This window comes from Myxine glutinosa, chromosome 10 (assembly GCF_964187855.1).
Source record: "Myxine glutinosa chromosome 10, kmMyxGlut1.1, whole genome shotgun sequence".
NCBI lineage: Eukaryota > Metazoa > Chordata > Myxini > Myxiniformes > Myxinidae > Myxine > Myxine glutinosa.
In genome coordinates this window covers 124,127,535-124,139,773 of record NC_136270.1, presented here as the reverse complement: position 1 = coordinate 124,139,773, position 12,239 = coordinate 124,127,535, and the positions used below count along the sequence as shown (strand labels likewise).

At 46.3% G+C, this 12,239-nt stretch overlaps 1 protein-coding gene across 5 annotated transcripts in view; it reads left to right on the top strand.

Annotated features, from left to right (window-relative positions):
• GPAA1 (glycosylphosphatidylinositol anchor attachment 1) overlaps positions 1 to 12,239 on the top strand; it is a 31,579-nt gene that overhangs the window by 14,566 nt on the left and 4,774 nt on the right. For all 5 annotated transcript variants that reach the window (XM_068126138.2, XM_078786055.1, XM_078786054.1 and 2 more), the window contains exons 7-12: positions 74 to 276; positions 2,765 to 2,952; positions 3,109 to 3,262; positions 7,101 to 7,172; positions 7,540 to 7,724; positions 8,844 to 8,999. In XM_068126138.2, coding sequence (XP_067982239.2) covers positions 74 to 276; positions 2,765 to 2,952; positions 3,109 to 3,262; positions 7,101 to 7,172; positions 7,540 to 7,724; positions 8,844 to 8,999 — 958 coding nt within the window. The remainder of the gene's footprint in view (positions 1 to 73; positions 277 to 2,764; positions 2,953 to 3,108; positions 3,263 to 7,100; positions 7,173 to 7,539; positions 7,725 to 8,843; positions 9,000 to 12,239) is intronic.

Genomic DNA, 12,239 nt, shown 5'->3' with positions numbered 1-12,239 from the left:
ATGTTGATTATTGTTGTTCTTCTGTGCCTCTTTAATAAACTACATCCTTCCCACTACCTGCGATATCCCCCAGCAATGGGTGTGCGTTCGTCGGAGTTGGGTGGATACTGCGGTGCCCTTCAGGCGGCGCTCACCCTCCAGCTGAGCAGTGACGTCGCCACCAGCATCGACTTGCAGCTTCACGGTCCCAACGGGTTGCTGCCGAACCTTGACCTGCCCAATCTTGTGCATCGCTTGTGCTTGAATGAAAAAATACTTTGCACCACGCAGGGCCTGGTACTTATTAATCTGTAGTACGAGTTCATATTTGCCCGTTTTGATTTTCCGAAATGGTTGCAAGAGTTCGTCATGATTGGGTTCCCCACCTCTCAATATTCCGGTGCTCAAGTTTAATTTGACTGTAGGATCCGAGAGATAAACTGGAGCTAAGGATCTCCCTTTTTCTAACAGATAATGATGGTATTCTGATTTGTGAAAAGCAAATACCCTACTTTGCCCTTTTTTTTTTTTTTTTTTTTTCTTTTTTTTTTGTATACAAGATCGAGGCTCGTGAGAGAGCGAACATTAATCACACAGAAAGACAAACAGACACACAAAACAAATAACATCGGGAGCGGTAGACAAGATGGGGAGAGAGGGGGAAGGACACAAACACAACATTTGAGAGCAGGGACCGAGAGACATGGAGACATCGAGAGATCTGTGGGAGGGAGAGGGCTTTGGGGGGGAGGCATGTGAAGGGGGGGAGGCATGTGAAGGGGGGGAGGCATGTGAAGGGGGGGGGGGTGGGAGAGGTATAAACATATGGACACTGCCAGGATTTCCAGGAAATAAGTTGGAATTTCAAACAAGGTGGATCTGGGGTGAATTAGTGGGGGTAGAAAAGATCAAGGTTATGGATGGGGGAAGATAAGAGATGGTGGTGAACAGCTGTTTTAAAGACCTGGAGGGAGGAGAGGGATTGAAGGGAGTGTGGGAGTTTGTTCCACAGGCGGGAGAAAAGAGGAATGAAAGAGTGAAGGTGAGCAGAGAGCCGAGATTTCGGCAGTTTAACCATCAGAGGGTTGCTGGCAGATCTTGTGCGACCTGTAGGAATATTTGGGGGACAGAGCACAGAGAGAGCTGGGGGAGCAAGGCCGGAGAGGAGTCGGTAGAAGACAGAAAGACCACCTACCTGCCTGCGGTGAGTGAGTGAAAGGCCCTCAGAGATAGCTTCATCGCGGGAGATTCCAATGATTTTGAAAGCTTTGGATTCAACAGCGTGAAGCCGAGCCAGGTGTGAGGCAGGAGCACCAGCCCATAGGGGAGAACAGTATTCCATTGAGCTGCGGATGAAAGCCTTGTATGTGGTGAGGAGCTCAGGTGTGCCGAGGAAGGACTTCGCACGACGGAGGATGCCCAGTCGGCGACTGGCTTTGGAGGCCAGCTTGGAAATGTGGTTTTCCCAAGAAAGATCATGGCAGATAGTGAGACCCAAAAGCTTGAGTGACAGAACTTCTTGGAGAGGATTGTTGAGAAAGTAGATGGGAGGGTTGTCCAGTCGATCTTTTCGGAGAGACATAGTAAGAGAGTGAGATTTGGCAGGATTGAAAGACATGTTCCACTTGTTTGACCAGTCTGTGATTTTGTCCAGGTCTTCAGAGAGTGAGGAGGCTGCAGACTGCCGATCTGAGGGAAGAGGAATGGAGCGGCAGAGAGTGGAGTCATCAGCAAAGAGATAGAGAGGATTTTCCAGAGAGTCAGAGAGATCATTGATAAAGACCAGAAAAAGCACAGGGCCCAGCACACTTCCTTGGGGAACTCCAGCCTGAACAGGAAGGGGAGATGAGAGAAATCCATTCAGGGCCACACGTTGACTACGACCAGAGAGGAAGTCCACAAGCCATGCATGGAGATTTCCATGGATACCATAGGAGGAGAGTTTGGTGAGCAGAGCTGGGTGCCAGACCGTATCAAAGGCCCTTGATATGTCAAGGGAGACAGCTCTGATTTCCTGTTTGGCATTGAGGACCTCCATCCATTGTTGAGACAGCAGAAGCAGCATGTCCAGAGTAGAGTGACCTGGTCTGAAACCAAATTGATGATCAGAGATCAAGCCATTGGAGAAGAGGAAAGATTTCATATCCGAAGCAATGATGGATTCCATGACTTTGCTGATAATTGGGAGCAGGCTGATTGGTCTGTAGTTGCAAGGATCTGTTTTTGCACCTTTTTTGTGTAAAGCGGTAATGTTAGCTGATTTCCAGGATGCTGGCAGATGACCTTGAGCAAAAGATAGGGTGAAAAGAACAGAGAGAGGGTGAGATAGAGCGGCAGAGCAGGATTTTAGGACCCGTGGGCTGATGCCGTCTGGTCCAGTTGCAGAATCAGAGTCGAGGTTTGACAAAAACTCCTCCACCTTGTCAGGAGAGAAGGGCACAGAGTCCAGGAGCAGTTGGGTTCGACTGGGAAAGGTGGGAACAGAGAGAGATGGGTTTGGGACTAAGGATTTCGAGGCGAACACAGAGTTGAGGCATTCGGCTTTGTCACGTGCGATGTCAACTGTGTGGCCATTTGAGGTAAGGGAGGGGATGGAGGGGGAACAAACACCAGAAACGGATTTGACCAGACGCCACCAGGATTTGGAGGAAGGAGACAGGTTTGAGAGTTCATTCTTGAGTGAGGAGAGATAGTGCTTGGTGGAATAGATAGAGATAGTGCCCTTGCGTAATTGTCAAACATAACTTGCAGCATCCTTTGATTTTGAATCTCTTTTCCCATGTAGCTCCCTCCTCAGGAAGACAACGCATGGTGGCAATCCATGCATATAATGTTGCTCCAGGCTCTGGGACAGGCGAGCACTCAGCCGGCCTCTGAGCATGGCTTGTTCCTGAGGCATCGCGTCGAAGCTTTGGGACTCAAAGCCATCAACAGTCATCGACAAGAAAAGGTTTCACTCAATAAACTAGGCCGGTACGATCACGCTGACGCGACAGACTTGGATCCTTCCTTTCTGAAGCTGGAGACCATCTCGATGATGGTTTGGGCTTCAACAACATTTCATGCACGTTCTTGACTTGTGGCCTGTTTGTTTGGTTTTTCATCCATATTTTGCTTTCTGTTTCGCAGACTGCTCGAGGGTGTCTTTCGGAGCCTGAATAACCTTCTGGAGCGCTTTCACCAATCGTTCTTCTTTTACCTTCTGCCTTCTCTACAAAATTACGTCTCCATTGGAAATTATGCGCCATGTGCTGCTGCGATTCTTGTCGTCCTTTTCCTTTGTATATCCTTTTTGTCTCTGGTTCCTGTCCAAGAGTGATACGTCGGTAATTGAAAACACTTCGACAAATTGTCGTGGCCTATCAGTGTGCCATGTGGAAGGAACCCAGGTTGGAATTCCACACACCATTCCACATATTTGTGCAACACCAACAACAACATGCATTTTAAGGCCATTTTCCCTCCTAGAGCGGGCGTTAGCCTTGCGGTCCCCATGACAATCTTCTCCATTTTGCCCTATTTTCTGCATCTCTCCTTGTTAACCCCCTTGCCCGCATTTCTTCTTCCACCATCTTTAGCCAAGTCTTTCTCGGTCTTCCCCGTCCTCTACTTCCTTTTACATTCATTTTCATCACTCTTCTCAACCAGTCACTTTCATCCTTCCTCAACACATGACCAAACCATCTCAACCTGTTCCTCTTAACAGCATCAATCACAGGCTCTATTCCCATCATCTTTCGCAATTCATCATTTGTCTTCCTCTCTCTCAACGATACTCCGCACATCCACCGAACCATCCACATTTCCACCCTTTCCAGCCTTCGTTGCTGCTCTACGTTCATGACCCATGTCTTGCTCCCATAAATCATAACACTTCTCACACATGCAGCATACACCTTTCCCTTCAGCTTCAACGACACTCTCTCCTCATCAGCACGCCACTCAGTTCCCGAAACTTCTTCCATGCACATCTCACTCCTGCAACCGTTGCCGAGTCTGATCCACCTTCTCCATTCAGCATATCTCTGAGGTAGCAAAATGTTTTCACACCTTCCAGCTTCATGCCATCTCCAAGATCCAACTCAACATTTCCTCCATCTGCAGCTCCCTCTGTGCACACCTTACACTTGAATGTAGCTGCCACACTGGTTAATGACCTTCTCAGACCACTGCATTTTTGATGAACCCACTCAGCGCACATTGTACATTGATTGGAGTTCACTCCGACACCCTTCCTGCAAAACAGCACACAGCCACTTCTCAGTTCTTTCCACCTCACCACATGCTTTACCACTTGCCATCACCTTCGTCTTTCCGATATTCACCTTCAGACCTTTTGTCTCCGTACATTCCTTCCACTTGTACATCTTTTTCTTCAGTCCATCCATAGTTACCGCAATCAACACCAGATCATCTGCATACAAATCTGCTTTGCAATCCTGAATACCGTTCTCTGACCCTCTTCCGAATCCAAGCGTTCTCCGAACATTTTCCTCCATGCCACCTGTGCCTTTGCTACTTCTTTCTTTGCAGCCTTCTTGGCTGCCTCATAGTTTTCATGCTCTGCTTTTTCTGCTCCCGTACCCTTCGCCTTCTGCCACTCCTTGAACTTCTTCCTCTTCTCGTCAATCCTCTTTCCAACTTCATCATCCCACCACCATGTTTCCGAGTGCCTCGGTGGTCCTTTTGTCCATCCACATACCTCACCAACGGCTCCCAACAGACTATCTTTCATTGACATCCAACCACTTTCAAGCTCAACCACATGGCACATCATCCTCTACCCTACTCAGCCTCTCTTTTAATGCCTCCCTTACTGTCACCTCTTTCAACCTCCACACCTTCATTCTCGGTTGGTACTTCACACGCCGAGCTCTCCTCGCACCTTTCACCCTTATGTCGCAGACAACCAAGTGGTGCTGTGAAACAGCCTCCTCCCCCGGGATCACCTTTGTGTCCCGGAGGTGCCCCCTCCGGCGGTGCCACCGACGCACCATCAGGTAGTCAGCGGTTGTCATCGACCCACCTGACGTGTATGTAACAAGCTTATTATCCTCTTTCTGGAACTATTACAAATCAACAAATCAGCTCCATCAGCAAACTCCAAAATCTTTTCACCTTCTCCATTTCTCACACCATATCCATAACCCCCATGAACTCCCTCAAAACCATCCATATCCTTCCCACATGTCCATTTAGGTCTCCTCCTACCACAACAACTTCCTCATCTTTCACGTTTTCCATCAGCTTCTCTATCGCACACCAGAACTTGTCTTTCGCTTCATCGCTCCGACCAACCTGTGGAGCATATCCCGAGATGACGTTCACCAAGAGCTTTCCAATCATCATTTTCACCCTCATCAACCTATCACTCACTCTAGTCACACTCACCACACTGTCTACAAACTCCTCAGAAAACAGGACACCAACACCATTCACGCCCTCCGGGCACCCTTGCCACACAAACTTGTATTTCTGTCCCTGCCTACCCTTCACCATTCTCACACCACTTCCCTTCCATCTCGTCTCTTGCACACAACATATGTCCACTCTTCTTCTGATCAATGCTTCCACCACTTCTCCTGATCTCCCTGTCATTGTCCCTACATTCCATGTCCCAAACCTCAGAAACCAATCTCCACTTCGGGCTGTACCCTGCCCATATGTAGTTGTAATTGTCATGGTTCTCTTTTTTTTTGAGGCAATGTTTTTATGGCCAGATGCCCTTCCTGACGCCAACCCTCTTCGTCGGCTCTTACGACACGCAGGGATATGGTGTACCTATTCTAAACCAGGGTACACACCACATAATATTTGTGCATCGTCTGATAATGTCTTTGAGGTTCATGTTGAAGTACACAGAATTCTCCTGTCGCCTTTGTCCTGCAGGTGATTTGTGTACAAGCTCCACAATGAGCTTTAAATAATTTTTAAAATGGCAAGCCACTCACACCCATCGTTGAAGAGCAGTGTTCCACTTTGCTGTCGGTACCGACCCCACATCCATCTCCTTCGACACGCTGCTGTCTCGCTTCCGTCGGTGGTAGGGTTACCATATTTGAACTTTCAAAAAAGAGGACGCTCCAGAGAGGGACACTCCAAAAAAGAGGACGCTCCAGAGAGGGACACTCCAAAAAAGAGGACGCTCCAGAGAGGGACACTCCAAAAAAGAGGACGCTCCAGAGAGGGACACTCCAAAAAAGAGGACGCTCCAGAGAGGGACACTCCAAAAAGAGGACGCTCCAGAGAAGGACACTCCAAAAATGATGGACTCTCTTGAAAGGAGTTTCTTTATGTATTGAGCAATTGTATCGGCAGTTTCATAAGGTGTGTTCCGGACCTCGATTAAACAGGAAAGTAAGAGAGAGAATGGGAGGAAACACTGCAATCAGTAAGTGAGAGGGTTGGGTTAGAAGGGTCAATGGGGGTAACAAAGATCATGGGTCGGGATGGGGGATGATGTGAAATAGTGGTGCACTGCTTGCTTGAAGCCCTTGAAGGAAACGTGAGACAGAACAGCCTCTGGAAGGTAGTTCTGTAGATAGGAGAAGTGAAGAATAAAAAGAGTTGAGTTGTGGAGCCAGCCTGGATTTTTAAAGTTTAACCAGAAGTGGGTTATGGAAGAACACGTGCATTCTGGAGTTGTTGGGGAGGGCTGGAGTACTGAGAGAGCAGAGGGAGCAATGTTGGAGAATGAAGAAACACAACGAACACCTTGTGCTTCAGCCTCTTCGTGGGAGATTCCAATAATATTGAGAACTTTAAATTCCACAGAATTCCAGAGACAGATATGATATGATGCTGGGGAGCCAGCCCATAGGGGAGAGCAGTACTCCATTGGGCTATGGAAAAGGGCCTTTTAGACAGAATAGTTCCTATTTTTCCAAGCAAACTTGGATTGATGGAGGATGCCCAAGTCTGCAATAACCTGACTGAAACGGATTATCCTTACCTCATCGGCAAAGATTTTGGGTAGCGGAGCGACGTGGGCATACACCTAAGTTGTAATATTTCACGGGTTTAGCCAATATGTCATAATCTTAATTGTTAAAAATGAACGTACCTCTTAAAGTAGTTGAATGATTGGCTGACGGTACCTATTTTTCCTTTACTTCTCAAACGCTATCGAACTTTGGGCCAAACTCAACCCAGATAAGGAAAGGGGAGCACGTGAAGCTGCTGCTTTGAATCAAGTGAGGTTGTTTCTTATTGATTGCTATACTGTATATGTATCTATGGAATCTAGGCCCTGCTCGCAACAGTCGGCCTAGTGTTTCACAGACAGGGCGAGGTATCGATGGACTCTCACTCAGATGGACGTTAAACTGGGCGTCCCGTCCCGTCTGCTAACAATTGGTGGACCTTAAAGATTCTCGTGTGTTTTTCGATAATTGTTGTATTTCCGTTGTTCTTGTGGATAAATCCAACTGTCACGACCTTGTAGTTTTTTTGCCGAACATGATCTGTCTCAATGTTGGCCCTGTGAGAGTTTATGGCAGTTTTGTATCCATTCTGCTACCTTTCCACTTTAATGTACCCTTTTACGCTTTGTTATTACAGGCCTCCATCCCTTGGCTCTCTGTGATTGGATCGATTGTTATTGCCCATGGGTTGGGCATTGCACTTTATGTGGGCCCTCTAGTCGCCCACCAGAGTGCGGCCAACTACTTTGACCTCCCAGAGGATGAAGCCGTGTCACTTACCGCTCTGGGCATCGGCGTTTCTAGCCTCTCGCTTCCTCACCGGTACAGGCATCAAAATGGTCGCCGTCATACATTTTTCACAATATCTTTATGGTTTTTCCTTTGGTGTGTGTGTGTGTGTGTGTGTGTGTGTGTGTGTGTGTGTGTGTGTGTGTGTGTGTGTGTGTGTGTGTGTGTGTGTGTGTGTGTGTGTGTGTGTGTGTGTGTGTGTGTGTGTGTGTGTGTGTGTGTGTGTGTGTGTGTGTGTGTGTGTGTGTGTGTGTGTGTGACGCGCACACGTTTCTCGTTTGATTTCTCTGTTGACCCGAGTGACCGATCATCCATCCATGGACTTTTGTGTTTGCGATATTTCAAAAACAGTTGAACATTCAGCGTTCATTTCATGTTGCAGATCTATTCCTCATGACAGTATCTCAACCTGATTAGATCACAGCTTTGATGGTTTGAACGTTGTTGCCATGGCAACCATCTCAGTAACTTGGCTTGTGTACATGATATTTCAAAAGCCTTTGAACATTTCGCTTTTATGTTACACAGATCTATTCCCCATACCACCCAAAAGGCAGGGGACCTCGAGTATCAGCTCCTTGTTCGATTTTCGATTTAAAATTTAACTTGTTCGAATCTCTTCGGTTTAAAATTTCATGCCGCTTTCTGCCCTCATTTTGGTGCCCTCACGGTAACGAACAGTTTCTGGCTCCATTTGGTTCGAGAACCATCTCGTATTTACGAGAGATGCGTATACAAATGGCCAAACCAAGTTGAGAGTGGTAGAGTGGAGATACGTCACGATTTGATTTGCTACATACCGGTGTATTCGAGTATCGCTCGCGTTTCACGGTTGGCCTCCTCAAGGTTTCCATCTCTGAGCACTTTGTTGCCTCCTGATGTTGGGATCTCGTATTAAAATCTCATGCACTGTTATGATACATTTTCTATGTACTAAATCCGTATAACATCTACTCTAGTTTATTGTCCAGCACGAACCTTTTACGAACTCGTACATTACTATAGGGGGAAACAAAACTCACACTTGTTATGATGCTCGACTGCACTTTTGTTCAAGAAACTACAATTTTGTACTTTGGAGGCTGTAGTACAGCAGGTCATGTTTTGTTTTCTCCTCTTTTTATTTTTATTTTAATTTTTTTTATTTTTCAGTGGCAGCACCCCTCAAGGCTGGATTTGGCTCAAACTGTTTGCTCTTCTGGAACTCGGTATGCTGCTCTTAGCACTGGATTTGCTCAATTTTCCACTTGCCTTTATGCTGGCCATTGCTACTGTTCCTGCTGCTGTTTTCTCACAGCCCTCGCACAAGTAAGCTGCTCACACTGCGTTGTGCCTGCTAGGACATGAGAGGACTAGCTCATTCTTTTTGGGGGGGGGGGGGGGGGGAGGGCATCTCGGGGATGAATGTGATTGTGTTTGAGCTGTTTCTTCCAGATTTGATTTGTGGTGAAATCTTATGTGGCTTGATTCAACACCTTATCCAATGCCACGCAGGAGGCTCTGCATCATGATGCATTGTTTTTTCATGCATTCATCTGCTGGTTGCATCAGTTTTGGGGCACAGCTGCGGCGCCGATGCAGTGCCCCCTGTAGGTTATGGGAGGAATTTGTAATTTTTTGAAGGTGCCGCAATAACTCTCGTCTTTGTGAAGGACACCGTGAGATCCTTACCATCCACCAACTAATGCTGGAAAACGGGACACCCAATTTAACGTACATCCGAGGGATGGCATACACATTGATGCCTTGACCTGCCTGAGAAACACCAGGATGATAGTATACAAAAAAACGAAGTCGAGGCTCATATAAGAGCCAACACATAGATCATATAATAAAGGGAGAGGGAGACGAGAGGTGGAGAGAGAGGCAAGCACAACAACAGTAAGGAACAGCGACATCAGGAGATCTGTGGAAGAGAGAGGGAGGGGGCTGGAGCGGGGTCCATGGGATAAACAAGATTTACCGAGGTTTATAGCTAGTTAGACCTAGTTTATAGCTGGACCGAGGTTAGATCCCAGGATAGCCCGCACAGAGGGCAGTGTGATAACTCTAAGCCATCCTGTCGGCCCCATGCCTTCTTGAACTGCATGTAAAGCTGCTTTCCCATCTTTTTGCATCGATTTGTCGTGCACCGCTCCTTTCCTATTCCATCTCCAGGCGCTGCATGACGTCATCGCTGGCACCAAAGGGGGTCTGGCGATGACGCTCGCTTGAAAGGGAGTACTCATTTTTCACTCCATTTGTTCGTTTGTTTTCTTGTTGACTCAACTGGACTATGTCCAGCTGAGTTTTTGTCGACACCCAGTGTCCGTCGTCCGTCTCTGTCTGTCTGTCTGTCTGTCTTCTGTAAACAATTCGACATCTGCGCTCTAAAAGTCACAAATATTGATTGAGTTTGATGAAACTTGTTATGCAGCATCTTCAAGACATAAACTAGTTTGTTATTGCATTTGGGCGTTGCACGCCCAAAAATGGGCGTGGCAGGGCGGCCATATTGAAAAATCAATTTTTGTCATATATTTTTAGCACATATAAACGATATCGTTTGTGGTTCTATTATGCATATTCTAACCATATTGATATAGACCAGTTGAGTTCAGGTTCCCTGGAACCTCTAGTTTGTCCGGGCGATATCTCAGCCATCCTTTGAGCTAGGAAGCTGACATTTGGGCACAATAGTGAGCACGTGCTTTGGCAAAAACGGTATTTTTACGACGTAGCCTGTAGGGCAAAGCCATCTAGAACAGTGTAGCGTGATTGACCCGTACACTCAGCTTCATCATGGAAGATTCTAATGATCTTGTAGGCCTTGGTTTCAATGGCATCAAACTCGGAAAGAGGGGAGCCAGCCTAGAGGGGAGAGCTCCATCAAGCTGCGAATGAAGGCCTTGTAGGTGGATAGGAGTTCAGGTGTGCCAATGAAGGACTTTGTGCGACGGAGGGTGCCCAATCAGCAATAATGCGTTTTTTTTAACCTCTGCAACCAAAGGTGGGCAGCTCATGTTTTCAACCCCTGTTTGTTTGTTACTTGTGAAATTCGAAGATTTTTCAAGTATATTAGTTGGTATTGTAGGTTATTCTGTCTGTTTATCTGTATGTCAATCTCCTACAGGTCGCAATTTTAAAGTTATCTTTACGAATCTCCACCAAATGGGTAGAGTTGGTCATAAGGAAGAAGCTTATTGATTTTGAGGTCAAAAGGTCAACATTGGCCAAAGGTCAACAACTTTATCAAGTTTCTAAAATCGTCAATTTTCATCTGATTGACTTGAAATTTGATGAGGATTTCCATATCATTCCACTAAATCACTGGTTCCCAACCTGTGGTACGCGTACCACAAGTGGTACGCGAGGGCCTTCCAGGTGGTTCGCGACTCAACCTTTAAAAAAAATGATTTGGCCTGATATTTTTTTTATTTCTGATTTCTGATATATTTCATGATTTCCGATGTGCTGTGAGCAAAGTTATGCCCCGCATCGACCAGCTGGTGGAGAAGAAACAGATGCAGCCCTCGCATTAAATTGAAATAAGCCTGATATCTTATCGAATTGAGTTTTTCTGGAACCAGGTGGTACGCGGATTGAGTTTTTCTGGAACCAGGTGGTACGCAGCGACGGTACGGGACCTCCAAGTGGTACTCAACAGAAAACGGTTGGGAAACACTGCACTAAATTCAACCACCAATTAATTTTTAGGTCAACGTATGCCAAAAGGTCAACATAGGCCAATGGTCAACAGCTTAGGTGAAGTTTCTAAAATCCTCAATTTTCCTTGACTTGAAATTTGAAGAGGATTTGCATATCCGGTCACTGAATTCAGCCACCAATTATTTTTGAGGTCAACATAGGCCAAAGGTCAACAACTCGTTTTGGGAAGTTTGCAAGTATCGTGCTATGCAAGACACTTTTCTTGTTTGTTTGTCTGTCAGCAGGATATCAAAGAATTGTGAATGGATTCTAACTAAATTTGGTGGACAATTTGTGTGTGTGACAAGGACTAATTGATTTGATTTCGGTGAAGATCCGAATCCGGATACGATAATTATTTTATTTTTAAAATTGATTCTTCACCATTGGGCGATGGGGCCCAAAAACGATATATAGCATGATATTCCAAAAGGTGTGGACGGATTATGACGAAACTTGATGGATGAGTTTGTTAGGTGACCAGGACAAATCGATTCGATTTTGGTTGAGTTCCGAATCCAGACCGATTGGGTGAATCACGGCTTGCACGTGCAAGCATGGAAACGGCCGTAAGATGATGATGATGATGATGACGAACGTGTATGCTGCTGGTGATACCACCAATAAATTACATTTTGCTGTCCTACTCGCCAACACCATTTGGAATGGGCAGGTTCTGGTAATGCACTTTAAAGCAAGTTGTGTTCAATTCGATTTTCCAAAGAAATTCCAATCAGATTTGTACTTTGATCTCATCAGTAAATACTCTTATTAACGAATTAGCCTGGTGTTGGCTTAGCGGTTAGGGTGCCGGCTTGGGGTCCTAGGATCCTGGGTTCGAATCCCGGTCGATCGCTGAAT